Raw genomic sequence first — 26,501 nt, 5'->3', positions numbered from 1 at the left:
ATGGTCTGGGTATTTTAAGATTGAGTGTGTTCACGTGACGTCATCAAATTTTCAAGTCCAAAACTAAAGGTCCACTAAAGGTTTTATTCTCATCAGGCATAAGAGGTACTATATTTATATATGTTTACAATTTTCCAGCTCGTTATCGTCCTTTGTTTGGAAACCAGCGTTTTTTGAATTTCGAACGAGGTCCTCCAACATGGCGGCTCCATACTAGGCTCTATAATTTTACGCGGAACATTTCGACGAATATCTCAACTTCGAAACAATGCTCAAACCTTAAACTTGGAGAACTCTCTCTTTATTTATCGTCTATAATATCGCAATTTCTTGACTTTATCCCCTGAATGGTTTTTGATTTTATTTTTAGTGCGTGACAATGAACGCACTCTATTGGAAACCGAACTTGCAAGTAGCTAATCCAATCACATCAGAGGTAAAAAGATTCTCGAAAGATTCTCCTGGGACAAGCTGTATAAGTGTTTTTTTTTTCACTCAAATGCCTGTAGAGTCAGGCCCTTACTAAAAACTAGGTATGGATCTATAAGTAGCTGCATTAGTAAGGAGGGTGGTAGACTAATCAGGTGTGCGAAAAACTACATCCAGTCATAAAAACAGAAATCTACTGAACACTCGCACTCAGCTGCTCCTACGCTTGTTCTTTTATTGCATAATCAATTAAAAAAAAGACGAAACACTACATAGACACATAATCTCCGTCATAATTAGTTGAAACACTTAGATTCACCTTTTTTTCATTTTGCCCATTTCTGGCAACAACATGGAAAGTGATGAGTTCAATTCACAAGATACATGTAATTACAACTGTTTTACAAATCCGCATTTTAAAGTAATTCCTTTTTTAAATATTAGTATATCTACAAATCATGGAAAGCCAGACATCGAATATATCTCAGTCGGCTATAAATAGCATAGGAAGCAGTCATATATCAACATTCCACTCATAATAGCTCCTAGGCTTGAATACCAACAGCTGTTCGAGAAAAGAGCCCGCGGTTCTCTCCCGAACTCTCTCTCGAAGAGGAAAGTAGACTGGACACGAGTGAGCGGTTGAAATCGACGCTACATTTCTCCGCCTAACGAAAAGTTCGGAAAATCAGAGAAAACCCTGATCATATTCAAACACAACTTTAGCATGGATTGAAAGTATTCAGTAATCAACAGACGGAAATATACATCAAAATTCGTTTGCGTTAAATAATTGTCGATATGTAATACTTCTGGACGTAAGTTATACAACAGTAAGCATTTTAACTGAGATATCTAACATCTTGATGTCTACACATGTACAATGTACCGAGGGTAGTGTGTTTGTGTGAGCTTAAACTTTGACAATGTCCCAAACAAGCTATACAGTCGAACCTCTCCACAAAGGCCACCTTGGAGACAGATGAAATTTGCCGTACTAGAGAGGTGACCGTTTTTGGCGGTAGTGTAGCAGTTCTCGTAAGCTTGTAACACTATTTGTCGTCATTGCAGCAGCTGTTATTGTTTTAGGGCTAGGGGCATTGTTTCTGTTGTTTGTTCTATTGTCCTCTCAAAGGGTAGCAAGCCATTCATGTGAGACCTTACGAGAGCTGCAACATGACCTTGAAGGGGAGGTAGGGGCATAATATGCCACCTACTTTTTTCGGGGGTGTAACATTTTTATCTTTAAAAAATGCTTAGTGTGGCATGTTAATACGTTACACAATCAAATGTATCAATAGAACAGAAACCAAACAGAAAAAAAGACAAACAACGCGTGGTATGGATCAAGTTTTGTGACCTTTCCCAATAAATAATGGGGATTAATTGTGTACACCGCCCATCAGTCGCAGGGGTTTCATAACGTTTTCAGCAACAGGGCAACTGATTTTCACAGGAGGGCAAAACGTTTTGAATTGAACTTCTTTACAAGAAAACCTTTCCTCTCCATGGTCAAACCAGGCAACCAAAATCACCCTCACAGCCGGTCAATTTGCCCGGTGCGCGGCCCTTAATGAAACCACTGCAGTCGTTGGTTCACTGGCCGTTGTCGAGAGGTTATTTTGGCAGTTTGGACGCACTTTAGTGGCCGTTGCCATTGTGGAGAGGTGGCCATTGAAGAGGTTAAAAGAGTAAATGTATAGAAAGTCCGCCGGGACAAAAAAGTAACCGTTTTAGAGAGATGGCCATTGTGGTGAGCTGGCCGTTTGTGGAGTTTCGACTGTATTTTATAATATTTGGCTTTGCAAGTGTGTTTTCAGAAATCTCTTATAGCTTGGTACAAAACAGATAGCCTTATCTCTGCCTGACACTTTTGTGACTGAAGTACATTTCTATGTTTAAATTGCAAGCAATTTTGGAATCTTAATCTGATTAGAACTTACGTCAATTGAGTGTAGTGGAGTTAACTTTGAATCTAGTTGCGAAGGAATAGTAAGCTTATGAAATTAACACATGTTACGCACGGGGGAAAGTCCCATACAAAAAGGAGGATGCTCATCGCAAATTTTGAAAAGAATCCCTAAGAGGTACCAAGATCCTGTTTTGTGGGCACGGCTTGAAATTTTTTAGAGGTTTACCCCTTAAGAGTACCAATTCTGAAATATGACATTATCGCCTGTCATATTTTGTTTGGCTCAATACCCTACAAGGTACCGCAAAGCTTCCACCGTGGACTTTTTGAGGCAGAACACCTTAAGAGGTACGAAAACCGCGTTTTTTAACCCCTAAAAGGTGCGACGAGCACCCCAATCCTTTTAACATGGGAGTCCCCCCCCCCTCCCTAGAATGTTATGCCATCTAGGTATTCACATGAAACAGATTCTAGTGATTTGAACTCGATTTCAATGCATATACGCGTATTCTTAAAATACAAGCTTGTTGAGACTAGCTCACATGCTGTAATCCATATACATCCATAACATTTGTAGTTAAATAGGAATCATTAACTATAGCTACAGCCCTGCTTGAGATTTCCGCGTCCTCAGACGGGTTTTTACTTCATAATTTACACCCCCCAAGTGTCCCCCTAACTCGCTTCTTCTTGGCTTCCTCTTACGTGTTCCCTGAGCCTGCAGCTGATTAGGGTCAGCGGGTTTGTGATCAAGCGGTACCTCCTGGCTGTGTTTACTGGATCTCAGGCTCCTCTCATGATGAAGTTCCTCTCCATGCATGACAGTTCCATTCTGGTAGCTGCCATTGGTAACAATGGAGTCATGCTCCAGGCTCTCTTTCTGGATAATGTGGTTTCCGTTTGTTTTAACGTAGGTCAGGGTTTTTGTACTTGGGTCTTCTGCAGGAATTTCATCTAGAAATTTAGGCTTTTTCTGCCCCTAAAGAACAAACAGTTAGGTCAGGTAAGGTCCTGGTGCTGGTAGATTGGTAAATTTTACTTCGTTCCAAGAGGTTAGCAAGTCCAGACAGCCGTGCAGTGCTGTGGCCCTTACTCTGGTTCCTTCACTTGGAGCAACTTAGGAGTATGGCTACTACCTCCCCCACCCCCCACTGGATGACAACAGGTATCCTTTGTGCTGCAGACAACCTAAGATCCACACAGGGATCCCAATATACTAATGACTATTCCTGGTCAATTAACAGAAGAGGAAAAAGTTAATTGTTTACTGGCACCGATATCAATAATAATCTTGTAATCAGTTCTGAGATTAACAAGACACCATACTCTTGGGCACACTTCAGCTTACATTGGCAGTTAAGAGCTTTTAAGAAATGTGATATTAATACTTAAGTTATGTTATAATTTAAATTGGGTCAACATTCGTTTATTCAGTTTAGTTGTATCAATTCAGTTATTCAAAGGCAGAAGTTATAAAGAAAACATAGTTTCACCTTTTATCTTACTATGTTTAAACAGTTGTTTATTATCTCACTTTTACAAATAATTTAATTTTAGACACGTTTATAAAACATTAATTGTGAAACACACACACACACAAAAAAAAATTAATGTTAAACCTACAACTTAGTACAACTTAATACATGTTTAGTTTTCATGTTAAATATTTCTTACATATTTCTTGAGCATTTTTAGTTTCTGCACTATGGTGGCCTTCATTATATGACCTTCCTAGAGAAAGATGAACAGTTGATCACACAGAGCAAACCAATGGAACAAACAATCTTTACAAAAGGAGTCACTCTCTAAAGTTATTGATCAAAGTTTTGGGCAACAAAATTTCTGTGCATAAGATAAAGAAGGAATTTTGTTTGGTTGTGGGGGAATTATGCATTACATATGAAAAGTATAACCATTTACATTTACCTCTTTATTAATAATATTACATTTAAACTTTTGATTAAAGTTAAAATGAAAGTGTTTTACATTCACTGGTCAAAAATGTCGTCATCAAAATTAACCAAGGCTTTATTAAGTTTATTTGTAGTTTTGTAAGATGAGCTCTTTTTCAGGGAAAAAAAAACATGGAAACAAATGACAAGATTATCCTCAAGTGGAATTTACTCTCTGGTTTATCATTTTAATTCCTCAAATTTAAAATTATTTACTTACTCACAAGTTGGCAGTGATACACTTTATGTTTGAAGCTTTAAAACTTTGTAGTTACTCATTTCAATAAAGCATGCCAAAGGTACGTTGTCATTTTTCAAAACTTGCCAGCCAGTCAAAAAGAGCCAACAGCTTCACATGTAATAGCAGGAAAACAGAGATGCAGAATTTAATTCTCAAAAAAAAAACTTATACCTTTGTTTTAGTCATGACCATGAAATACAGCACCATTAAACTGATAGCCATCTGCAATAAAAACAACAGACTTCAAAGGTTAAATAATTTTATTTAATTAAAATAAAATTAGTCTTAAACAACTTTTGTCACAAGTGGAGGTTAGGTGCACAGGGAAAACAAACCCAACACACGCCCTGTAACCCCACCCTCACAATCCAAGACCACCCACATGGCAGGCACTGCCTGCAACTCAGCCACGAGCCCCCCCACAACTGCAGAGAACCCAGGCACCAGTCACACTGAAAAGAGAATTTCAGTGGAAAAGTAAAATGATAACCAGTAAATACTAAATAAAAAATTAAAGTAAATCCAATAAAAAAAAAAGCACAAAGGAAGGGTTAGAAGGGGAAAAAACACAAAGAATGCACAAACACCTGCCTGGTGTGATGCGATGCAAGCCTGAGCCAAAGAGAAGACCGCTGGCTGTTGCTAAGACTGGAAACCAAACAACCTAAACACCTTGAAGTTCATCAAAAATACTCTTCTGCGCAACACACTTTCAACTCTCTTCTCGGTGTTTGGAAATGTGGTCAAACACGGTCTTTTGTGTTTGATATATTACTTCAAAACTCTTTATTCTCAAAATAGGCACACACTGCCATAACAAACAGCCTCATGATCACAGAGTTTTAAGTGAACATACACATGACATACAAAAGTGGCAGTCACTGGCTATGTCAATTCACAGAGAAAGATCTTGTGACTGCAGAAGGTATGATGTACATTATTTTACTTAGTTATTACCACAATATTATTATTATTCATGTACAACACAAAATGATCATGGCTTTTTAAAAAATCTTGTCACCTGAAAAAGCAGCCACAGAACAATGCTAGCAATTTCTGTATTCTTGAACATGTCCAGTCCATATTTGATACAGATTAATGCTTCTAAGCATGTGATCACACTAAAATAACAGAAATATAGAAAGTTAAATTAGTATAACTATGGACATGTAAACTGCAGAAAAAAAAAAGATGCTGTTCCTTAACACATTTACACTGCAAGGTATGTGGACACTATTACCCTTTGAGTCTCAAGATTGGCATCTGAGCTCTAGGGAACATGTTACAGGGAAGTGGAAGTGAAAAAAGCCCCAACATTGGGAATGTATGCATAGGACACATTTTGTAGGGATAGTGTACAAGCTGGCACACATTAAGCAGATGCTTGTTCATTTCTGTGTTGTAGTGGGGACAGTTTGCAGTGGACACCAAGTAACATTGAAAATTGAGGTCACTTCGTCCCTGCTTGGTGATGCATTAATTCACACCAGCTGAATTTCATACAGCATGTTGCCTGCAATACAACTTTTTCACATGGGTAAAGCGGTTGCTGCAACATATCCCTGTGACATGTCCCCTAGTGTGTGCCTACCTTTACCGTCCCTGTGCTGCTCTTGACAAACACAACACCTCCCAAGAGTGATCAGCTGCAATTTCTTGCTATCTCTTTTTTGCCAAGGAGACAGGTAAGTAATATAATGATTATTAATACTTTGAACTTTTTTACTTACATTAACACCCAAGCCTGTGTTCCCAGTCGCCTACTTCTTGTGTCTGTTATGTACACATAGTACTGCCTACAACGACAGAGAGAAAAAGAAATTTAAAACAACCCTTACTTTAGGCCATTGCCAACTTTTGCAGACTGGATTCCAAGCTGCCACAAGTAGTTTTACACAGCTTAAAGTCAAAGTTCAATGTGTTGTTAGTTGGTATTTAGCAAAGGGCAGCAAGGGTGAGGTGGGAATAACCTCACCTGCCTGGACTCCTTTTGCCTTAGAAGTTTAATCATGTCCCGCTAATCAACATGGTAGCTTGGAAGTTTGAAGAATTTACTGGAGAGAGTAAAAGGGTACTTTTCAAGAAGCATTTGACTTACCTCAAAGACGGTGCAACAATGAGACTGATGATACCCAGACGATAAAAGTTCAGCCAGTGCGAGGTTGGGACGTAGAGAATGTGTTTAAGGAAAAATGTATTCAGTTCTACAATCTGAGGAAACAGGAAGTCATGTCAGACAAAGGTCACATTGGAAGAACAATCAACATCTTAATTCTTGTCACAGCATGCACTGCTAAACAAACAAATAATGAAAGTAAAGAAGAAGAACTTGTTAAAACATTTTAACAATTTATTTCAACTAACATTTAAACAAATGAACACAATAATTATTTGTGGAATATACTGCATCAGTAGAGAAACCAATCAGATGTGAGTAGAACTGCAAACCCTAATAACAAATAATTATTATCCTGGCCTGTGGCTGGATTAATTTTATTGGTTACATCAAAATGTGAACAAAATATTAATATTAAATCTTTTAATTCTGGTCATTTTTAGGAAAAGAAGCACTGTGTCTTAATTTGCAACTTACTTGTGATACAATTAACAACTGGCATATGGCAAAGAATCGCATGTAAGAACATTTAGGATCCATCCACCGAACATGAGTCCAACTGTAGATAATAACACGATACCAGTCACTTAATATTATGGTGGCTTAACCTTTGGGTGTATACTAAACCTGCTTGTTATGTGTATATTCTTATCTTCTTGTCCTACATTTGTGTTACAAACAAGTCATATCATGTGGAACTGAATGAAATGCCAGGAATGGTTTGAAATAAGAGAGAAATGCAAGGAAACCTCAGAGAAGGGATGACCAAATTGAGTGAGATTGAGTTAAACTGATTGCAGAAATGTAAGGATTTGAGAAAGCATGGTCTTTAAAGATGAGAAAGTCTCACACTATATATTTCAGCACTGACAGTAGCACTGCTAACACTTACATGTATCATAACTCACAAAAGGTTGAGAGACATAAATTCCCAATATCACTGACAATAACCAGTTTGCGAAATATTCAATAATTTTGTTACACATGAGAGTGTTCAAGAGATTATCAAATGCTGATAAACTTATATGTAGTCTACATTTGAAAGTTACCCCAACTGAATACATTTGATGGTGGTACAGTGGCACCCTGCCTTATGGCCACCGCATTAATACAGTCACCTTGTTATTACTGCCACTTTGTTCTGACCTGAACAAAAGCTCAGTCAGTTATTTTATACGGCCAAATTTTTGTGGCCCGTTGGTGACCAGATTAACAGGATCGCACTGTACTTAGATTTGATAAACAAACCTTGCAGGAGTAAACTGCATGGCTGCACGGCGCAGTTTTCCAGTGGTCGTGTGAATATCCCTGCAAAAGAAAAAAGTAAATAATCTTTACAAATTATACACAATGTTGTCCTTTTAAAAAGTAGGGAAGTTAATAATAAAAATATTTTAAGAACTTGAAACAGTAAACTTGATTAATTTTCTTCTTGTTAGGTGTATATACAGCTAGCTTACTTGATACTTTCCCAGTGATAATTGCGCATCTCCAATATCTTACACACAAAAAGTCCGAAGTGAATTCCTAAGCCATTACAGATCAGGAAATCAAGCAAAAGTGCATCCCACCAACACTCAGCAAAATTAGGTAACAAGTGAGAAAAGAACACCTGAAATGCAAAATGTGTATACAGTTAAACCCCAATATTTCTAACTCTCAGGGGAAACAAAAAATAGTTCAAAATGTGAGAGTCTGAAATAGCAAGGGGTAAGTCCCAGGGAAATGGCTTTGAGTTCAAAATAGTGGGGAAGTTGCGAAGACAGGAAAAAACAAGTATTCGCCTCAATCAAGAGACAATATGAACAAAACAAAAAGAATGTTATCAACACTTGGATTGAAAGCTTTTATTTTGTCCAAAAGTGAGATCTACAAACCATATATAATAAGATATTAGGTGCTAAACATAGCCCCATTCTATGACACAACAACATCAAGTGATCATCAGAGACACTAAATGCAAAAGTTTTTCTTACCTCTGTGACCTCCCATGTGATACTTGCAGTCCACAAGAGTCCAGCATTACGAATGAGTAATGCCTTTAGAGCCCAACCAAAGAAATGGGCAAAGGCAAAGATATCACAATGAGACCAAAGACGTGCTAATGTCACTTGAGAACAGTTCACAGCATATTCCTAATAAACAAAAAATGAACACATAAGCTGTTATACTTTCAACTCCTCAAGTGCCTGACTATTGTGTACACTGTGTGCCAGGCCTTTTTCATAAAAACTTCAAATGCCATATTAAGCTCAATAAACTATCAACATGTACACATTTTCTGCAGGTCATAAAAGTTCTCTTCAGTTCGGTCAATTTTGCAAACGTTGGCATAATCTGATATTGATATGACATCACAGCATTACATGGGAAATTAGCAGTCTCTGGAGAAACCTACGAATCTCAGGAACCGATGAAAGTTGTTTCTGGTGTGCCAGGAGTTTGACTAAATCTCTTAAAATTTTGACATACTCAGTATGTTGTGGGCAAAAATCATGACGTACTGAGTACGTCACATAGGCAATCAAAGGGGTTAACTTAATAACACAGCAGATCACTAGTGAATGCTGATCTTAGAAGGTATCAGCATTTATTTACACTTGGAGTGTAAATAAACATCTGGGACTGTGGGGAATGTGGTTATGAGGAGATGTTCAAAGGGTTTCATTTCCATTGCTTACCGCCTTTTTCTTCATAGTGGTTAGTAGTCAAGCCTTCCCTTCAGCTAGCTCATTAAAATGATCTTCTTTCTTTAAAAGTAAAGCTCTTGGTATTGTAGATAAAATTTATCAAGCATTAACAGCTCACCTTAGTATCTGGTCCTTCAAGCTCCAATTTAGGATCAAAGAAAAACAGAATCTTTCTGAAGTCTTCACGAGTTTGGAACAAAGCAAATGCTAAGAAGAGCATGTAAAGAACACTCATACCTACAATAAAGCAAACAAAAGAATCTTCTTGTTAGTGGAGCTAAACATATCTTAACAAAAAGAACAACATCTAATAAAAACTATGATCTGCATTTACCAAATATTAGTCTCCAAAGGGCTGGATGAGGTCTGATAAATGGGCCTACGATGAGAAAAAATTTAAAATCATTATCACTCACAACTTTCTCCATAGAATGAAACAACTTCTTCCTCAGGGGTTCCAGAAAAAATCCATACTTGACAAGGGGTTGTCAAAGGTAGCCATAAAAGTAGCCAGTAAAAATTGCCATTTCCTTTCTGATCTCAACTAGCTACTCTACTGAGCTAGTGTTCCAATTCTCTAAGAAAGCTTGCAAGATATCTAGGTAACACCTAGAACTGGGAAAAACTTGTAATTGGTTCCTGACTTAATCATGTTAAGTCAGGGTCTTTAGTCCTTTAGTCCAGGGCCCCTCTGGATATCAGCAAAGATAATTATCAGCCTTGTCACTGAATGGGCCACCCTGGCTAAATAAAGTTTACCTTTACCTTTTACCTTTTACCATATCAAAGTTCTAAGACATAAATGATCCCAAAACACAAAATTAATTGATTATACAATTTGATTCACAGCACAGAGTGAGCCACAGTGTAAAATAAAATGTAGCATCTGTTGTCTAGAATATTTTAGTATTTACCATTTGGCATGACAAGAAGACTCAGAACTAGAAACACAACAGCAAGAGAAACCATTCCACTCCATATATTCTCCTCACGAGTAGCTTCTGGGTTTCTTAAAAAAAAAAAAAAAACTACTTATAAGTTTTGCATTTGACACAGATGACAGGGTTGAAACTACTACTAAACAATAACATGAATTGAATGACAGGTGTCACATATTTAAGCTTATTGCAAGACATATTTATAGGCAGGAATTTAAAAGACCGTGACATCAAATCTTTGCCAGTGATTCAAACCTTGCTTAGAAACTACTGGTATAGAGGCCGGCAACTGTTCTCTCTTTACGGGGAAAATAAGTCTTACATGTAGGCTAGATATATGCCAGATTATCGTTTAAGCCCAGGTGGAAGTTATATCAACATGTTAAATTCACTTGTCAAAATTCACGACATAAAAATGCAAGACTAGAGAATAGTTTTATAAGAACACTTCATTGACTGGGGAAAAGGAGTGTGTGATTTTGGCGATAACGATACCGAAGAATGAAACAAAGAAGCAATTGTTATAAATTACAGCACCGTGAAATATTGAATTTTGTGAAGACTTGAATTTGCAGGCCTCTTCATATGACTTTTACACGATTAAAGCAATGACATAATGCTTTAATCCAATGAGATCTTTTAGATCTCCTTTTTGGTGTTTCGGTATTTATCTAAGCTATAAAAATCGCAATTGATCTTGTTAAAGCGAGATGCTGTCCAAAGACGGGCGTAGGCCAATTTTGAATAAGAATTCACACAAGCTGATTGAAAAATCACGATCACCTGGTGAAAGCAGAGTAGACTAGGTACACCACCAGGCAAGCCAGCGCAGTGATGGACCGTGGCTTGTAAAAAAACTCCAGTGTGATATCTTCAACAATTTGTTCACTTGCATCTTGGTAATCGTCCGTGGATATGGTCGAAGTCGTTGAAAACGTTCTCTTCCGACGCCGCGGACTCCGCTCGTCCGCCATTTTCAGCAAATTATGTAAATTTTTCGTGGGCGAATCGTTAGCTCTCTCCAGTCCCTCTTCTGTTTACATTACTCTCCCTAGGCTCTTCTCGAGTCCTTTCCGGCCGAGACAATATGGCGGTGAGTGTCTTCGTGAATGATACGAAGAGCAATCTGTTTACATCGTCGTTTCTGTTTCCCTAACCTTGATTAAAGAACATACTTTTGAAAACTTCATTATTTTTCTTCCCGTTGAACCTAGTATGTGGACTTTGTTCGTGATACTCAACTTTTTACGAGAGATGATTGAAGAAAAAGTTGTTGGTCAAATATCTTTGTATCGAACCTTCTCGGTCCTCGAAATCCTTGTTTTTGCATTTTGACTTTAGTTAAGTGTTTTATGATTTATATAGTTGCTTTGATATCAGCTTTCCAAATTCTTTAGGACACTTTATAATAAATTACGTTTAACAATTTTGATTTAACATTGATAGTGGTAAAAAGTAAAGCTATTACATTTTTTTATAATTTTACTTAAATTATGATTTTATCGTTGGGTCTTTAAGGTTCAGGCCAAACAAAATCCCATGAAGGAGCTACAAATCAGGAAGTTATGTCTGAACATTTGTGTTGGTGAGAGCGGTGACAGACTGACTCGGGCTGCCAAGGTTCTTGAACAGTTAACTGGACAGCAGCCAGTCTACTCCAAAGGTTCATTTCAAGTTGTATCCCCGATTCCTTATTTCATGTTTTATTAACGCATCAGTGGCTTGAATCTAGGCTACATTTTTATTCTAAATGTTCCCTTTCATGTTAATTTCATGTTAATTCAAAATAAACATCTCAATAGACCAATTTCAATATATTTAAATTCTAACTTGGGACAGAAGTTTAGGGGAATAACACAAAAGAAAGATTTTCTCATCTAGGATGGAAGTTAGAGAAAGTCTGCATACAAACCAAGTGGCCCATCAGGCAGGAGCTTATCCTGGTCTCTGTAGCATGAAGCGACTAGGAATATTTCTACTCTTCCCTGGATGAGATGCTAGTCCATTTTAGGCTTACCCCCAGCATTAAATTTGCCAGTACCCATTTGGGTACATGGTCGGAGAGAGGTACTGTGAAAGTAAAGTGTTTTGCTTAAGAACACAATGCCCCCAGCCAGGGCTCGAACCTGGACTGCTTGATCCAGAGTCTAGCGCACTAGCCATGATAGCCTGCATCGCAGGTGTCTGAAGGGGAGGAAAAGGGGAAAAATGAGTATGTGAAGTGCGGGAGGATTGATCCTGGGGAGCGCTTGGGGATATCCTCCCGCACTCATTTTGACCCTTTTCCTCCCCTTCTATGGCCTGCTTGCCATGAAACAACTCCACATCTAGGTTGAGAAATAAATAAATGATTTCTTTTGTTTTCCCCTAAGTCTTGGTTCCAAGTTAGAATTTTAATATATCAAAACTGGTCTATTGGGATAAGAACAAAAATGTAATAAATTATGATAAATATAAAGAAGATAAATTTAATTCTTAACTGTAGTTGCTTAAGTGACTGGTACTGATGGATCCCAATATCTCTGTTTCAGCTCGATACACAGTGAGGTCCTTTGGAATTCGAAGGAATGAGAAAATTGCGGTTCACTGCACTGTGCGAGGTGCCAAGGCTGAAGAAATCTTGGAGAAGGGCTTGAAAGTGAAGGAGTATGAACTGAACAAGGAGAATTTCTCAGCCACAGGTTTGATTTAGACAAAATTACAGTTGGATCCTGCCAATTCAAACTTGGTTATTTCAAATTCCCCTTTATTTCGAACTCAAAACTATTTCCCTGGGATTTGTCCTGCAGCCATTTACTATTGGCTATTTTTGTTTCCCACGCAAGTTTGAAATAGTGAGGTTCAACTGTACTTTAACAAAAAATAAAAATGCCAACGTGCATTGTGTAGGTGTTAGTCATCAGATGAGGGCATCATGGCTGATATGGCAGAAAAGGCAAGCACGCTGATCCTTGACACCGAGTAGTTAAGCCATAAGGGGCTACACTCTCAAATCAGTTTCAACAGACCAGATTTATTACACCATCATCTGACAAACACTTTTCATCTGACTCTAAAGATGACCTCCACTCAGGTTGTCAAAATCTCAGTCACCAACAACGATTCTTTTCAGAACTGCCCGCATGATCACACTACTATTAATTAAATTCTGCCTTCATTTCCTTTTTCTGTGCCTATAGTCAAGTTTACTGAGGAACCCCGGGGGAAAAAACCTTGTGAACTTTCCATTATTAGTAATTTTGAAGGAAATGTATATATTATTTATTAACTGGACATGTTTATTGTTTCAGGAAACTTTGGGTTTGGCATCCAGGAACATATTGATCTTGGTATCAAGTATGACCCAACTATTGGTATTTATGGAATGGATTTCTATGTTGTACTTGGCCGTCCGGGATTCAATGTGGCAAAGAGAAGAAGAGCCAAAGCTCATGTTGGCGCCCCTCACAAGATTTCTAAGGAAGAGTCCATGAAATGGTTCCAGCAGAAGGTAACAGTTGAACAACAAATCTCAGTTATTGTATAAATAGTACGGCAACGTTTGACATTCAGTTGAGCCTGCAGCTTTCAGAAGAATGAATTTTGAAGAAATGTACAGTAGTCAGTAAGGGGGACTGTACAGGGAGGGTATGTAGTGGAATCTTGGGACAACAACGTGACATGATCAAGGAGCACATGGAAGAACGTTGAGCAAACAAACCAAGTCTTGCATCATGTCAACACTTTTTAGATCACTGTTTAGTTACATATAAAGTTTGCTTTACAACATTCTCGTCTCTTTCCTGTGCTAATTCCCCACAATACGTCTACAGGTCCTGAAGGTGGGGGGTGGTGGTGGGGTGTAGGGTATAAATCCCATTCCCAGGGGCAACATAGTTTTGCCCAAATCTTATTTCCCAGCCTATTTTTGCCCAAATCCTTGTCCCATTTTCATTTCATTGTTTGTGACTCCCAGTCCCAGTGACCCAAGTACCATTTTCCTAGTGAAAAATAGGCAAATCCTAGTTTCTCTTCAGGCCCCTCTGTTGGACATCTGATTAGAGCTGTCAAAAATTTTTGGCATGTTTTCTTTGTCTTATTATACAAGTTGTATTTGAACATTGAAATTTACAGGGTAAATCTTTGCAACATTTAGACTTTTCGCGTAAAATTTGAAAAACTGGGACATTACTTGTCAGATTTGGTATTGCTTGTTTCAATGTGAATACCTCATTAAACTGTGCGGTTGGCACAAATTCAGAGTGTAAAATTTATGGAAGTGTTTCTTTCACGATAATAATGGACATGCATGTTTTATGGAATTTCTCTGTTTTCCTTTTTTTTAGTTTGATGGAATCCTCCTTGCAAAGAAAAAGAAGGCCTGAATTGTGCATTGAATAAAGAAACAGAAACAATAGACTGTTGTATGTTGTTGTTCATTGGCTTTATACTGCTCTCCAGTCTCCATTACAGCTGTTATTTGGACCATCATGCAATGCCTCTCCTCCGTAGAAACATTTGTTGTGTGATGTTCAAAATAATGGCTGTGAAGGACACTAAGGCTCAGGTCAAACTTCGAACTTCACACGAGACGAACTAAACTGAGCGAATTAAGTTTATGTTAAGTTCGACGTTTGACTCAACTGAGTTCATCCGACTGAATTTAGATCGACCAATACGTTCTATCCATCTGAAGCAGACGGAATTTCTATTAGACGCTTAACTAAACGGTCGAGCTTTTACCCGTTTGGATCGACTCAAACTGCAAATAGTTCTCATGTGAAGTTCAAGGTTTGACCTGGGCTTAAGTTATAACATGATCCTCGCGTCTTCGTAATACCGGACTAGTAAAACCATCGACGAAATGGTCGTGAAGAGAGAGCATATGAGAGAGAGTCGGCTGATGGCAGGCTAGGATCACATGGCACATTTATTTCCCTCCCAGAGATTTTTGGACATACACATGAAGCTTTTGTTCTTTAATGAAACTGTCTCGTTGCTGTAAGAGAATAAGAAGTTCATTTTGCGTTTATTTATGTTCAATATCAAATTACAATCAATACACACTGGTTGAAATCTAACTTATTTTATTACTACCTTTGTTTTTCTTAATTTATATTTTCCACACATTTCTCACACGTTGATCGTTCAGCCTCGCTTTAACACTGTCTATATGAGTTATATCATCAGAACGAGGTTGTTCTCTCCACACTTGTTATAAATATTTGTATTTCTATTTTTACAACAGCTCGATGCTCTTCATGCAGCTTTGCTTTTTAATATTATATTTTCTTTGAAGAGCATTCGGTCATGCTATTTTATTGCATACAAATTAAAAAAAAACACTTGAACAGGTCACAAAATATCTTAACCTGATCTGAGACGGACGGAACCATTCTAATTAGATCTCCTATCTCCTTGAATTACTTTTGTTGTGGTACTTACTAAATGAATATTTGATTTTTAAAAAAGTAAGCAGTTCTCCCAAGAATAGCATGACCAAACTCTTTAGTGTTAGCGTTATAAAATCCTCCCAAGCAATACAACATACAGGGTCCGGCTCAGTGATGGTCGCAAAATCGCCAGCTGGGAGAATCTTGCATCAAGCATCTAAAGGACAGAAATGTTTCTTCTAACTACCGAAAAAAAATAAGGCTAGTTCTGTTCATGTCAGCCGACAGAGAGACTTTTCTCTTCCTAGACTGCGCTGTTTATTCCGCAGTGCTGAGTTCACTCAGAAGAGGTTTAAGCGCTTTGTTTGATCCTTTTGATGTTCCCAGGTAAGACATGATCGCTTTCTTGACTTGATACCGAGACTGTTCTGGCAGCACCTTGAGTTCCGTCAGATTCATTCGCTGCCAGTCGTTCAGCGTTCTGGTGTGGTCTTGTTTCATTCTCTTCTGCGCTTTGGTTTCGTTGAGGCGGTTTATGTCGCTTCTGGAAGAAAAAACAACAACAACAAACCATCACTACATTACTTTCAAAAAAGTTCGAATGATTTTAAATTCGGACACAAAAACTGTTCGAAAATAAAACAGCCCGAAATTCTTAAGCGTCCGAAATATTTACAGTACAGTATCAAATTTTTAACGGCGGTGATTGAATTTGTGTTATTTTCTCGTCGGCGTATCTGTAAAACCTTGAGGGTACAGAAAAACTTTCATTTTCAGAGATGTCGTTTCAGTCTGATTCGTGTTTTGCAGTCGCAATTTTTTTTAAGGAAGGTTTCAACAAAGTGTCCAAAAATTAAACGTCTGAAGTGTAGTCAGTGGTCAAATCAAAGCATTTGTCGAGAGAAGGTCTCTTCCTGACTCCCAAACCCAGAGACAACCTTTTTAAGCAGTCTTTCATGAGCGTGTTGTCTGGGTTGCATTTTCCCCAAGTGGATTGATAAATCAGAGCGACTGCTGACTTTGTAGTTTAGCAATGTTAAGAGAAAAACGGTAAACATTTTTGGCGAATTTCTGAAAAAAAGCGGTTTCGGGCAATTGATCTTTTGGCATTCTCGGATATCAGGGATAATCTTACCTGAATGGCTGTACATGTGAGTAGTTCATGTTAAAATGCTGATACTGTTTTTGCTGGAATCTTGGATAAGCTACTTTTGGTATCGGGGGAAGTCTTGTGCTTCCCCTACTGGTGTCTTTTCCAGACACATTCTTACTCCTAGAATGAGACGAAAAAGATATTTACGATATTCTTTTACTACGTCAATTAATTTTTTTACAGTCGAGGCCCTCCCAGGGGGGAGAGGGGGATTTAGCATCTTCCCTTGATTCCTTGAAAATTTCACTTTTTCTAGCTTATTCCCTTCAAATGATTCCCATTGTTCCCTGAAATTTTGTGTCAAAGTTTCTGTTAAGAGATATCCCTTGTTCTCTCAGATTACTCCGAAAAATATCCCTTGTTCCCTTGAAATAAATTATCATCACTTTCCTTGTTCCCAAAATCTCCGAGAGGCCCTCGTAGTTGGCACGTTTAAGAAATGTTTCATTTCATGAAATCATCTAGTCTTCCCCTAATCAGTTGTGTTTTTGTTGTATCTAAACTAGACATCATAGTTTCTTTTTATTATGTTCATCAATTTCCACATGAAGAAGCTACTTACCAAATAGCAGGCTTATAAAAACACCGGGGCACTACAGAGTCATATTTTGGACCTGGGAAACTAGAAAAAAAATGCGTAAGAACAGGTTTTTAGTGATTAATTGCTTAGAATTTAATCAAGAATGAAATACAAAACTTGACGTGATGAAGAAACGCTTGACAGGTCCTGAGTAACTTACTGATCCATCCTCCAGGATTCATCAGGATCTGAAGACAAACAATTAACGCATTATTGCAAGCTCTTGGTGTAGCAATATATAGCATCAGCTGCTTAGAAACTTGCACGACTTTAAGATTCTAGTCATAGTGAAAAGGATCTACTCAGTCAGCCTGCAGTTGAGGCGTTTCTTGGTTACAACGTTTTTTTATCTACATCAGTTGTTCGTCGGCGAACAAAAATGTTCTGTCTCCTAGTTTCCTCGGGGCGAATTCAATTTGATGAGTCAGTGATAGAAGAAATTGCTGTAAAGAAGAAGCGGAATCGACAAGACACACGACTGGCACAGAGCTCTCATGTTAGCTTGTCAGCCTGAATGGCTATTCTATACAGTGATCATGATGATATACTTACCTACAAGCCTAAGAGTCGTGGCTCTTGTTCCCCACCCCGGACGTGGAACGTAATCAACCTGCAGCCGATAAAATAACAAGTGCAAAGTTAACGTGTTTGTCTAGTGACTGCCTCGCAGAATTATCACTTGTTCACTAATTTTGCTTTACTGAACCATGTAAATATCAATTAAATTTAGTCAAAACGATGATTTGGCAAATAAGCGCACATTTCTTGCACTTGCACATTCAGATTCGAATTCAGTACCAGACTGTGTTCTACGAGAAACCCGGCTTTGCTAATTTGAATACAGATTGCTTACAATTACCGGCTTTATTCCTTTTTCAGTGTGAAAAAGTACGTTTACAAATGGATGATGATGGAAACGTCCATTCTCCTCCCCAGTGCTACTCGTTCTAAACTGTCGTTCCCCTCCGTTTCGCCGACCACGTAGTAAAAAGAAACAGAGGGCTCTGGGGACGAAAATGGGAAACGTCGTCCTCGTGACTGTACCTCAAATAGCTCACGCGCCGACGCAGTACTGCATATCACAGCAGGTAAACAAATCACTTGGTTTACATCATTTGATATTGTACTTATTACCTACCTGGTCATTTATCATGTAATTTACTATGTAGGTGTTGTAGTAAGGAGACAAGTCGTTAAAAATATCTGGAGTGTACGGCTTCCTAAAAAGAAAAAGAACAAAACGACAGTTATAAATCATTTATGTATGATCCTTGGTGCTTATGAGACAGAAACATTATAAAAAGCTAAGATCAAAATGAACCCCGTGGAGTTCGAAAAAAACCCACATCATTTTACAACGCTAAATTATAATAAAAAGCTAATTGGTCATGATGGTGACAAAATGCTTCACAAGTATACACGGAAAAATCTTGAACAATCGGGCGAAATGGAAGGTGGTGGTTCTCCCCTGAGGTTGCTGTTATTTCAGTCATCGGCTAAATTTTCTACCGTGACGATTTCTTAGCTGCCAGTAAATTTTGCTGAGCGTTCAGTCAAAGGATGCGCTATTACTCAGATGAAAGTTAACATTAAAATTTTAACCAATTCTCAGCTGTAAGTTAAAGCCTATCCAGACCTAGTCCATGTAAGTATTATGTTTAGACCTCTTTGATGTTGAAAAAGCCCTGGTCCCACCGCAATACTTGGTTAATTATATGAAGACATGATTGGCCATCAAAGTCATACACACAGCTTAAGCAGCTGTGAATTTAAAACCTGAAAAAGAATCCAGGCAGTTCAAATATATGATGTTTCACATATTCACTTGGATCTTCACCATCTACGGTTATTTACTAATTCACAATGTGACCAGCTCCCAGTTGGCTTGATAGCTCAGTTGGTAGAGCACTGCACCGGTATCGCAGAATTCATGGGTTCCAATCCTGTTCAAGGCAGAATTTTTCTAGGCTTTAATTTCACAGCTGCTTATTAAGTTGTGTGTTTAACTGCGATGATCATTGATGTCTTTACATCTTTCATATATTCACTTGTAACTTTGTTAATTATATTGAATGTTATCACTTACACTTCTGGTTTGCTGACGAGTTGACTGTTTTCCAGCATTTCTTTTTTGACACGTTGCAGCTCGCAGAGCATCTGAGAGTGCATGTTACTCCCCACTTCTTTAGTTTCCTTGGGCTCAGCGTCTGTTTGTTCCTCTAGAACCGCTGTTAGGTGCAGAGAAAAAGTAAACGAAATAAATTTGGACCGCTATGGCTACGTACTATAAGCTGCTTTTAGGGCTTAAAGGCAATCTTTCAATGAAGTTATAAGTTCTACATTTGTTTCAAAAACACAGCACGACGTCGAATTGTCTCGTAAAGATATAAATGCACTGCACTGTTCGACATTGAAACAAGCTTCCGAAAGGCCACAAGTCGTTTCTAATGCCTCACACTGCAGAAATAAACGGCGTAAGCCGACAACATACTAAAACCTCAGTGCTCCCCTTGAATTAATGAGGGTAAAGAAAAGAATAAACTAGGTTGGGGACACTGGCTCATTCCAGTAACAGCGTACAAGCAAAACTCTCAAACTAGTTTTAAACATCGAAAATTCTACTTGGCGTTTGTACATGTTCAAAGTATTAACTCAGTGACGCTGTCGGCTTTCAAGTATCCGCGTCTTTTATTTTATTTTATTTATTTATCTATTTTTTAAATTAAATAAAGGATTTTGCATTCTTTGGCCTTGCCTGCAGAATCACTGAAGCTTGGGGAGGTAGTTTTCTTTTGGGGGAAAGCGTTGGGGACGGGGGGAGGGGGGATGTAGAGAGCGGAATGTAGAGAGCGAGTAAGGCCGCGAGTTAATCTCGTTCTCTCGTGGCCATCTGATTGTATTTTGTCGGACCTAATCTTTAACTTTTTTCGGTAACACTACGATCATTAGCCGCGTTGTGAGGAACGGCGATTGCGGCCGGTATTTTCTCGATGTATCGCCGCGTCCCAGTTAAACGCCAGCCGGATCTCTAGCTGACTCGTCCCCAGCGGTCTCTATTCAAGTTAAACCTCTCTAGGTCAAGACGAGATATATAGCTGTCAATAGTGACCAATAACGTGGCCGGAAAACCACTCGGATCAAGTTTAAAATAAACGCCAAAGGCGTTTAATCAAGGAAATACGCGGCAGTAATTGATTTAGAACTTGATGAGGGCGGTGTGTTCCTTTCAAGCAAATAAATTCTGATGCAAGTCTAGCTTTAAAATAGAAAAGTAATTGAAAGACACGAGATAGAAGAGAAATATACAAAGATGCGTCGCAAACACGTATAAGCGCCAAAAATGAATGATGGAAAGTATAAGTTTCTCTTTTGGAAAAAAAAAAAAACTATTCTTTTCTTTTTGTGTTTTTCCTGCCATGCTTTGATATCAGCCGAGACAATCATTGTTTGTTCAGTTAAAATGGCTCAGTTATACGACAAAGAAATTTCAATTTTGTTTCATCATGATGTCAAGTGAACTCTTTACAGCAATCACAAAGCTTGATCACTAAAGTTTACACTGAGCATTTTGACAACTTTACACTGAATATTTTGCCATGACACTGCTTCTACTCCTAAGAAGTTCTTGTCAGTAATTGTTAGCGAGATATGTTTAACGAGTTCATAAATGTAAACATTTATCAATTATCGTATAACTACTGATTGTGGAGATATTAAACTCTCATTAGACATCTGAACATCCCTTACCTTGCTGAAGAGTTTCATTGGCCATTTGTGATCCGAAGTCGAAGAAATCCGTGCACGTTCTACGACGAAATCATTGTGTTTGAGTTTCCTTTGCCAAACAGTTATTTGTTGCAGTATCGTTTTCATTGTAATAAAGTTAGCGTAAGGTCATAAGCGTTTTGTTTGAACTTAGTAGCGAACACAGGTATTAAAAAAACTTGTAGTTACTCGAAGAACGGTACTTACCCAAATTAAATTACAAAAAAAACTTTATCAAAGCTATCGCCTCCCAGAGAAATGTCTCTCAACTCACCGAGGTTGTACGGAATGTAACCTGGTTTCTATGGAGATTACAGTATAACAGGTCCCACAGGGCCATTACAGTAAATATGCGAGGATATTTGCATATCTGTTGAACACTGATTAAGTATGCCAACAAAAGAGAAGTGTGTGTACACTTGTATTCGACCGCAAAGAGGTTTTCTTTATCTTTGAAACTGAATACTTGTATTATTTCAGTTTTTGCTAAGTGTAGTTAGCATGTTTTTTCCCGCCATTATACAAAGGGCGTAAACAAGGCGTGAATTAAACTGGATGGGTGGCGGGAAGCGGGAAAAGAGTTAAAATGGAGAGAGATTAGTTTTTTTTTTTTTGTGGGGGGGGGGGGGGTGGGAATTCGGGATGACAGGAATTTTATGGCGGGATACGGGATAAAAATACTTCGGCGGGAGCGGTTTGCTCATTTTGACAGGTGGCATGTTAAAATTGCGGCGGCATGCGGGACGAAAAGCAGTAAATCACAGGTTACGGACGTGAAGCAGAGAACTGCGACTCTAACCAGGCGGGATCGGGATAAATATTCTGAATGCAGCGGGATGGCGGGGGATGTGGGATTAAAAAAACCTATGTTGGACCCTTTTGTAAGGCTTCTTATACCAATAAAAACATCTTTCTGGTTTAATATTAGAATGTAGATGTTCTGGGAAGCTTGTAATCGTATTCAAGGTGTTCCGTATGCTCATTTATCTCCCTCGGGCCAAATAGACTATGAGCAGTGAGCGAAGATTTCGCGTGGCCATTTTCTTCAGTTTGTGCGCGAGCATATTTCCTTTGCGCGCTTTCTTTCGTGTCGGTCAGTATGTACCTTCAAGATATTGTTTACAGGTAATAACAATGTCTTTGCGCCCAAAAAATGGTTGGAAAACAACTTCTTAGAGAGTTCCCCAACTGCTCAACGAGGACTTCAGAGATTGAAAAACAGCATAGTGAAAGCCTCTGCAACCAAGGTAGGTGACGCGTCACCGTTGCCAAGATCAAGAAGAGGGGCAATCTCAGGTCGAAAAAATAGAGTTCCATAGATGGAACATTCGGTGTCGCTACAAACAACTGCGCGGAGAATGTAGCGACCTATCTTTGGAAAACTGAGGGTCACAAGACATTAAAAAATAAATGCAAACTTTTTTTATTTTCAAACTTTCTGAAGCTGGTCGAAAAAAAAAATGTGGTAATTTCAAATCGAATTTGAAGTCCATGCAAGGTCACATCCTCAATAACTACCGAAAATAATGATCAACGGAAACATCTGCAAATTTCACTGTTTATTAACACTTCTGAACTATATAATACATTTGCACACTCTAAAAAATCTGCTTCTTAACTGCAACAGTCCTTATAATTATATTTACACACAACAACATTCGTAAGCAAAACGAATGAATTGGAGTTGGTCGTTTGTAACCTCGATCTTTCCTAATCTCAAGCATTTTCCCCTCTCTTTGGTGTTTTTTGATGTTCGCATTATGGGGTCTTTTAAAATTTCGGCACCTGTAGTATATTTTGTCATGGTCGTCCCAATAACGAGAATCCGCAGCATGTACTTTCTTTGTAAAATTCTAAAAACATGTCACACGCAATGTGTAATCAATTTAATGGGAAACGCATTTATGTTATAAATTTAATCTCTTCACGAATGGTTTGAAACAAACACTCGTTTCAGTCAGGGAGCAACATCCGGGCGAAGTAATAAAGTTATCTACTTACTTACTTAAGCACCAAAATCTCCCCGAATCACGATGTCCCGGAGCACTAGAGAGGGTTTCAAAAGCTGTCACGCCGCCTGTCACGCCAACATGGCATAGACAGTCGCATAGCGTTCCCAGGCTCTCACTCTTCACACGACAAGAGAGGCAAAGGAGAGAGAGCCTGGGATCAAGGTTGAGCAACTTCGAGATTTATTACAGTCGCACTGCGGTCGAGGACCCGGGGGGGGGGGGAACTCTCATATAAAAAGTACAGGGGTGCTGATCGGAAATTCTGAAAAGAACCACTAATAAGAGAGGTATCAGGAACCTGTTTTGTAGGCGTGGCTCGAAATTTTTTTCACCCCTAAGAGGTTACAATTCGAACAAATTACATTATCTCCTGTCACATTTTTTTTCGGCTCAACACCCTAAAAGGTTCTGGAAAAGCTCCCGGTATGGATTTTTTGAGGCTGAACACCTTGATAGGTACCAAAACCCCTTTCTTAACCCCTAAAAGGTACGACAAGCACCTCCCGTCCTATTTATATAGGAGTCCTTTTTATATGGAAGACCAGAATTGGGCTTTAGCTGGTACCTGTTACCCTGACTGAAAGAGTGAAGTTCATTTTAACACGCAATAAAGGCTTCGATAAACTTTTACGGTTGCGAAATTGGTGTTGGAGTGGTAGCGTTCAGTTCTTTAGTCAGTGGTTTGAGAGCCCTGCTTGACCCTCGGGATGTCCCGAGATAAGACACGATAGCTTTCTTGATGTGGTATCGTGGGTTGGGAGGAAGTTTCTTCAGTTCAGACAAGTTCATTCGATTCCAGTCCTGGAGTGTTCTTTCATAATCTGCCTTTGCTTGCTTCTCGGCGAGAACTTCGTAAGTGTCATTAAGGTCACTCCTGTTGAGGGATAATTCATCGTTGCTTAACTTTTACGTGAGCTTACTTTTATAAATTATATTACCTTATTTCTTTTCGAGTTGGGAGGCCGTAAGAGGAGAGGTGGCGTGGGAGGGGTATTTGACCACATAAAACAGTTAGCACATTTAGAAATAGATAATAAAGAGTTAGATGAGTAACACATCTACACCATTACAAGGGTCCTAGCCAGCCACTTCTTTTGGTTTACACGTGAGAGTTTGGCTATTACATTTTATTTGAAGCATGTCAAAACGAAGGAAATCACTGTGAATCTACTAAAGAAAATTAAACATACTTTCAAGAACACAACTTGCAGTAAAGCAATACGATTTGCTTCACCATGCAATATCAATAATTTTGATGGCATCAAAAATGGTAGAGGCTGGCTAGTGTCCTTTTAGACCTCTAAGGTATGATCACATGGATGCATTATTCAGAAAAAAATTTATAAAAAATTTAAAAAAAATAATGCAGTATTTAACTTTTAAATATTAGTTTTTCTTCCAAAATTGTCTTGCTTTACAAGCTTACTGTCAGATAAACTTCAATCAAAATGTTTGATGCTTAGTTTATAGTGTCAATACAGTGCCTTTAAGGTGCGACTGCTTCCTACCTGAAGTTGGCCACCTGGTCATACGTCATCCTGTGTGGTTGATAATGTGATTGGTTGAACTTTGGAAAACTTGGCATTGGTAGAGGAGGGAGCCTGGTACTACCTTCCTTGTCACTTGACCGTGATAAATTTCTACTCCTGAAACAGACATGTAAGTTAAGTCAGTCCATGACTGTGCATTGAACACACCTTGGGTTGGCAAAATAATACACTGAGGAAAAAATACAGCAATACTGAATGTAACTCCCCTGAGCAAAGCTTTTGATTATTATCCTGGATCACCAAATCTACTGAGTCTTGACAATAATTAGATACAATTTTGTTCAGGGCCTGAGGAGCGGGGGGGTGGGGGGTGGGTGGGGGTGGGGGTGGGGGGGAACTCCCATATAAAAAGATCTGGGATGCTCGTTGTTTCATTTAGGGGTATAAGTCCAGGATTCTGATATCACTTAGGGTGTTAATGATGAAACACCACTATTTTTAGCTGTCAAAGTATCTTAGAAGGAGGTGCACTTGAAGAAAAATGATATAAAGACACTCCTATTTTTGTTTTTTTGCCTCAGTTTCTGCCAGTCTCTAGAGTCCAGTCTACTAGCATAAGCTACTTTCCTGAACAGCAGCCTGTAATTGACCTTTTTTCGTTTTGAGGGGCATCTTTTAGGGGTCAAATAAAGCTTGAACCACCTCCAAGTCAACTGTCATTTTGTATTGGCATGGAGTTTTGTTAAACATTCCAGACACTTATCTCAAGAAGTCCAGTAAATATATAGATTACTGCACCTTTCAATAACATGTGGACTCTAAAATGTAAAGCTCAACTGATAAATGTGTTTTTTGCTACCGTCAGTCAAATGTTCGGCGGCTCCTCCCAGCTTCCGACTACTGCTGAGCACTGTTTTGTTGTCTGAACTGTACTCAACGACTTGATTACCACAAGCTCGGCAGTAGGTGGAAGCTGAGAGGAGCTGCCGAACATTTGATTGACGGTAGCAAAAAATGCTCTTGTCGGTTGATCTTTGAACTTTTGAGTCCGCATGTTATTGAAAGGCGCAGTATAAATAAATCACTTCATATGCATCACTTTATTTAAATGTCACTGATATTTAATCAAGGCTGTTGGCTTGAAGTTGGCATACAAAGAAGATAACAAACTGGGTTTTGTCAGCTCACATCAACTGTCGTAGATGGAATGCCATGGGGGGTTTAGAGCTGCATAGATTATGTTAAAAATATGAAATTAACAAACCATTCTGCTGAGTGGAAAAGCCTTCCAGGCAGTCTTGACTGTGGGACTGGATTTGGAAAACTGTAAAAAAAAGTATAATAATTAATAGGACCTAAGTTGACAAGGAAAGGGAAGAAAAGGAAAGGAAATAAAATAATTTAATAAAATAAGATAAAACTTAAGGCAAGGAAAGAAAAGGAACAAAACAAAAAGAAAGGAGAGGAAAGGAAAAGAAGAGAAAAGAAAAGATAAAAACTTAACACCTACTTATCAAGTTTCCATGAGATCTCTGGATCTATAAGCAAAAAAAAGAACATTAACTAAAGCAAGAGACAACATCTCTTTTCTTTGAACAGGCTTGTTGTCAAAACTTATTAACATCCAACTTCCTCAGAACAGCATAGAACACTTGGAGAAATGCTTCTATTTTTTATTTGAAGCTTGGGAGTACATTTTATTTACAAGGTTTAACATCAGCACCCAAGGAGCCCCAAGCTATAAGCATTGCTAATAAACATTGTTTTGCCCTAGAAAGCACTACTTGACAATTAACCAAGTTGTTCAAACTATCTAAAGTTTTATGAAGTCTTATTATATGTTGAGAAGAA

The 26,501-nt window shown here is 38.5% G+C and overlaps 4 protein-coding genes across 5 annotated transcripts in view; 1 reads left to right on the top strand and 3 right to left on the bottom strand.

The window, feature by feature from the left end:
• Positions 1-647: 647 nt before the first annotated feature.
• LOC145496003 (phosphatidylserine synthase 1-like) lies at positions 648-11,337 on the bottom strand. Its single transcript, XM_081475610.1, has 13 exons — positions 11,062-11,337; positions 10,255-10,349; positions 9,675-9,719; positions 9,459-9,577; positions 8,627-8,785; positions 8,111-8,262; positions 7,899-7,958; positions 7,128-7,209; positions 6,633-6,745; positions 6,265-6,330; positions 5,556-5,655; positions 4,706-4,756; positions 648-3,320 (listed from the first exon to the last, which is right to left on the bottom strand). Exons 1-13 carry the CDS (start codon positions 11,250-11,252, stop codon positions 2,943-2,945), a joined length of 1,611 nt encoding a protein of 536 aa, XP_081331736.1. The 5' UTR covers positions 11,253-11,337; the 3' UTR covers positions 648-2,942.
• Positions 11,338-11,354: 17 nt separating this feature from the next.
• On the top strand, positions 11,355-14,672 carry LOC145496059 (large ribosomal subunit protein uL5-like). Its single transcript, XM_081475675.1, has 5 exons — positions 11,355-11,371; positions 11,797-11,941; positions 12,810-12,959; positions 13,569-13,768; positions 14,604-14,672. The coding sequence occupies exons 1-5, from the start codon at positions 11,366-11,368 to the stop codon at positions 14,640-14,642; spliced, it is 540 nt and encodes a 179-aa protein (XP_081331801.1). The 5' UTR covers positions 11,355-11,365; the 3' UTR covers positions 14,643-14,672.
• A 1,264-nt stretch (positions 14,673-15,936) lies between these two features.
• Positions 15,937-19,825, bottom strand: LOC145495279 (uncharacterized). Its single transcript, XM_081474870.1, has 7 exons — positions 19,470-19,825; positions 18,522-18,603; positions 17,936-17,993; positions 17,544-17,571; positions 17,366-17,425; positions 16,786-16,923; positions 15,937-16,194 (listed from the first exon to the last, which is right to left on the bottom strand). The coding sequence occupies exons 1-7, from the start codon at positions 19,550-19,552 to the stop codon at positions 15,969-15,971; spliced, it is 675 nt and encodes a 224-aa protein (XP_081330996.1). The 5' UTR covers positions 19,553-19,825; the 3' UTR covers positions 15,937-15,968.
• Positions 19,826-22,692: 2,867 nt separating this feature from the next.
• Positions 22,693-26,501, bottom strand: part of LOC145496033 (uncharacterized) — an 8,112-nt gene continuing 4,303 nt past the window's right edge. For both annotated transcript variants that reach the window (XM_081475647.1, XM_081475646.1), the window contains exons 6-9: positions 26,161-26,188; positions 25,915-25,974; positions 24,669-24,806; positions 22,693-24,034 (exon numbers count right to left, since the gene is read on the bottom strand). In XM_081475647.1, the coding sequence (XP_081331773.1) occupies positions 23,788-24,034; positions 24,669-24,806; positions 25,915-25,974; positions 26,161-26,188 (473 nt within the window). In that variant the 3' untranslated portion in view covers positions 22,693-23,787. The remainder of the gene's footprint in view (positions 24,035-24,668; positions 24,807-25,914; positions 25,975-26,160; positions 26,189-26,501) is intronic.

The sequence above is a fragment of the Orbicella franksi genome, chromosome 8 (assembly GCF_964199315.1).
Source record: "Orbicella franksi chromosome 8, jaOrbFran1.1, whole genome shotgun sequence".
In the NCBI taxonomy this organism is placed as follows: Eukaryota; Metazoa; Cnidaria; class Anthozoa; order Scleractinia; family Merulinidae; genus Orbicella; species Orbicella franksi.
The sequence above is the reverse complement of the archived record's forward strand: the minus strand, read 5'-3'. Positions and strand labels throughout refer to the sequence as shown.

Coding starts and splice junctions, on each gene's coding strand:
- LOC145496059 (XM_081475675.1), top strand. Junction 11,942..12,809: donor GCAGCCAGTCTACTCCAAAG/GTTCATTTCAAG, acceptor TCTCTGTTTCAG/CTCGATACACAGTGAGGTCC. Junction 12,960..13,568: donor GGAGAATTTCTCAGCCACAG/GTTTGATTTAGA, acceptor TTATTGTTTCAG/GAAACTTTGGGTTTGGCATC.
- LOC145496003 (XM_081475610.1), bottom strand. CDS start 11,252: ATGGCGGACGAGCGGAGTCCGCGGCGTCGGAAGAGAACGTTTTCAACG. Junction 9,720..10,254: donor TCTTCTTGTCATGCCAAATG/GTAAATACTAAA, acceptor TTCTCATCGTAG/GCCCATTTATCAGACCTCAT. Junction 8,263..8,626: donor TCACATGGGAGGTCACAGAG/GTAAGAAAAACT, acceptor TTTGCATTTCAG/GTGTTCTTTTCTCACTTGTT.
- LOC145495279 (XM_081474870.1), bottom strand. CDS start 19,552: ATGCACTCTCAGATGCTCTGCGAGCTGCAACGTGTCAAAAAAGAAATG. Junction 16,924..17,365: donor TTTTATAAGCCTGCTATTTG/GTAAGTAGCTTC, acceptor GTCTCATTCTAG/GAGTAAGAATGTGTCTGGAA. Junction 16,195..16,785: donor TCACATGTACAGCCATTCAG/GTAAGATTATCC, acceptor TTTTTCTTCCAG/AAGCGACATAAACCGCCTCA.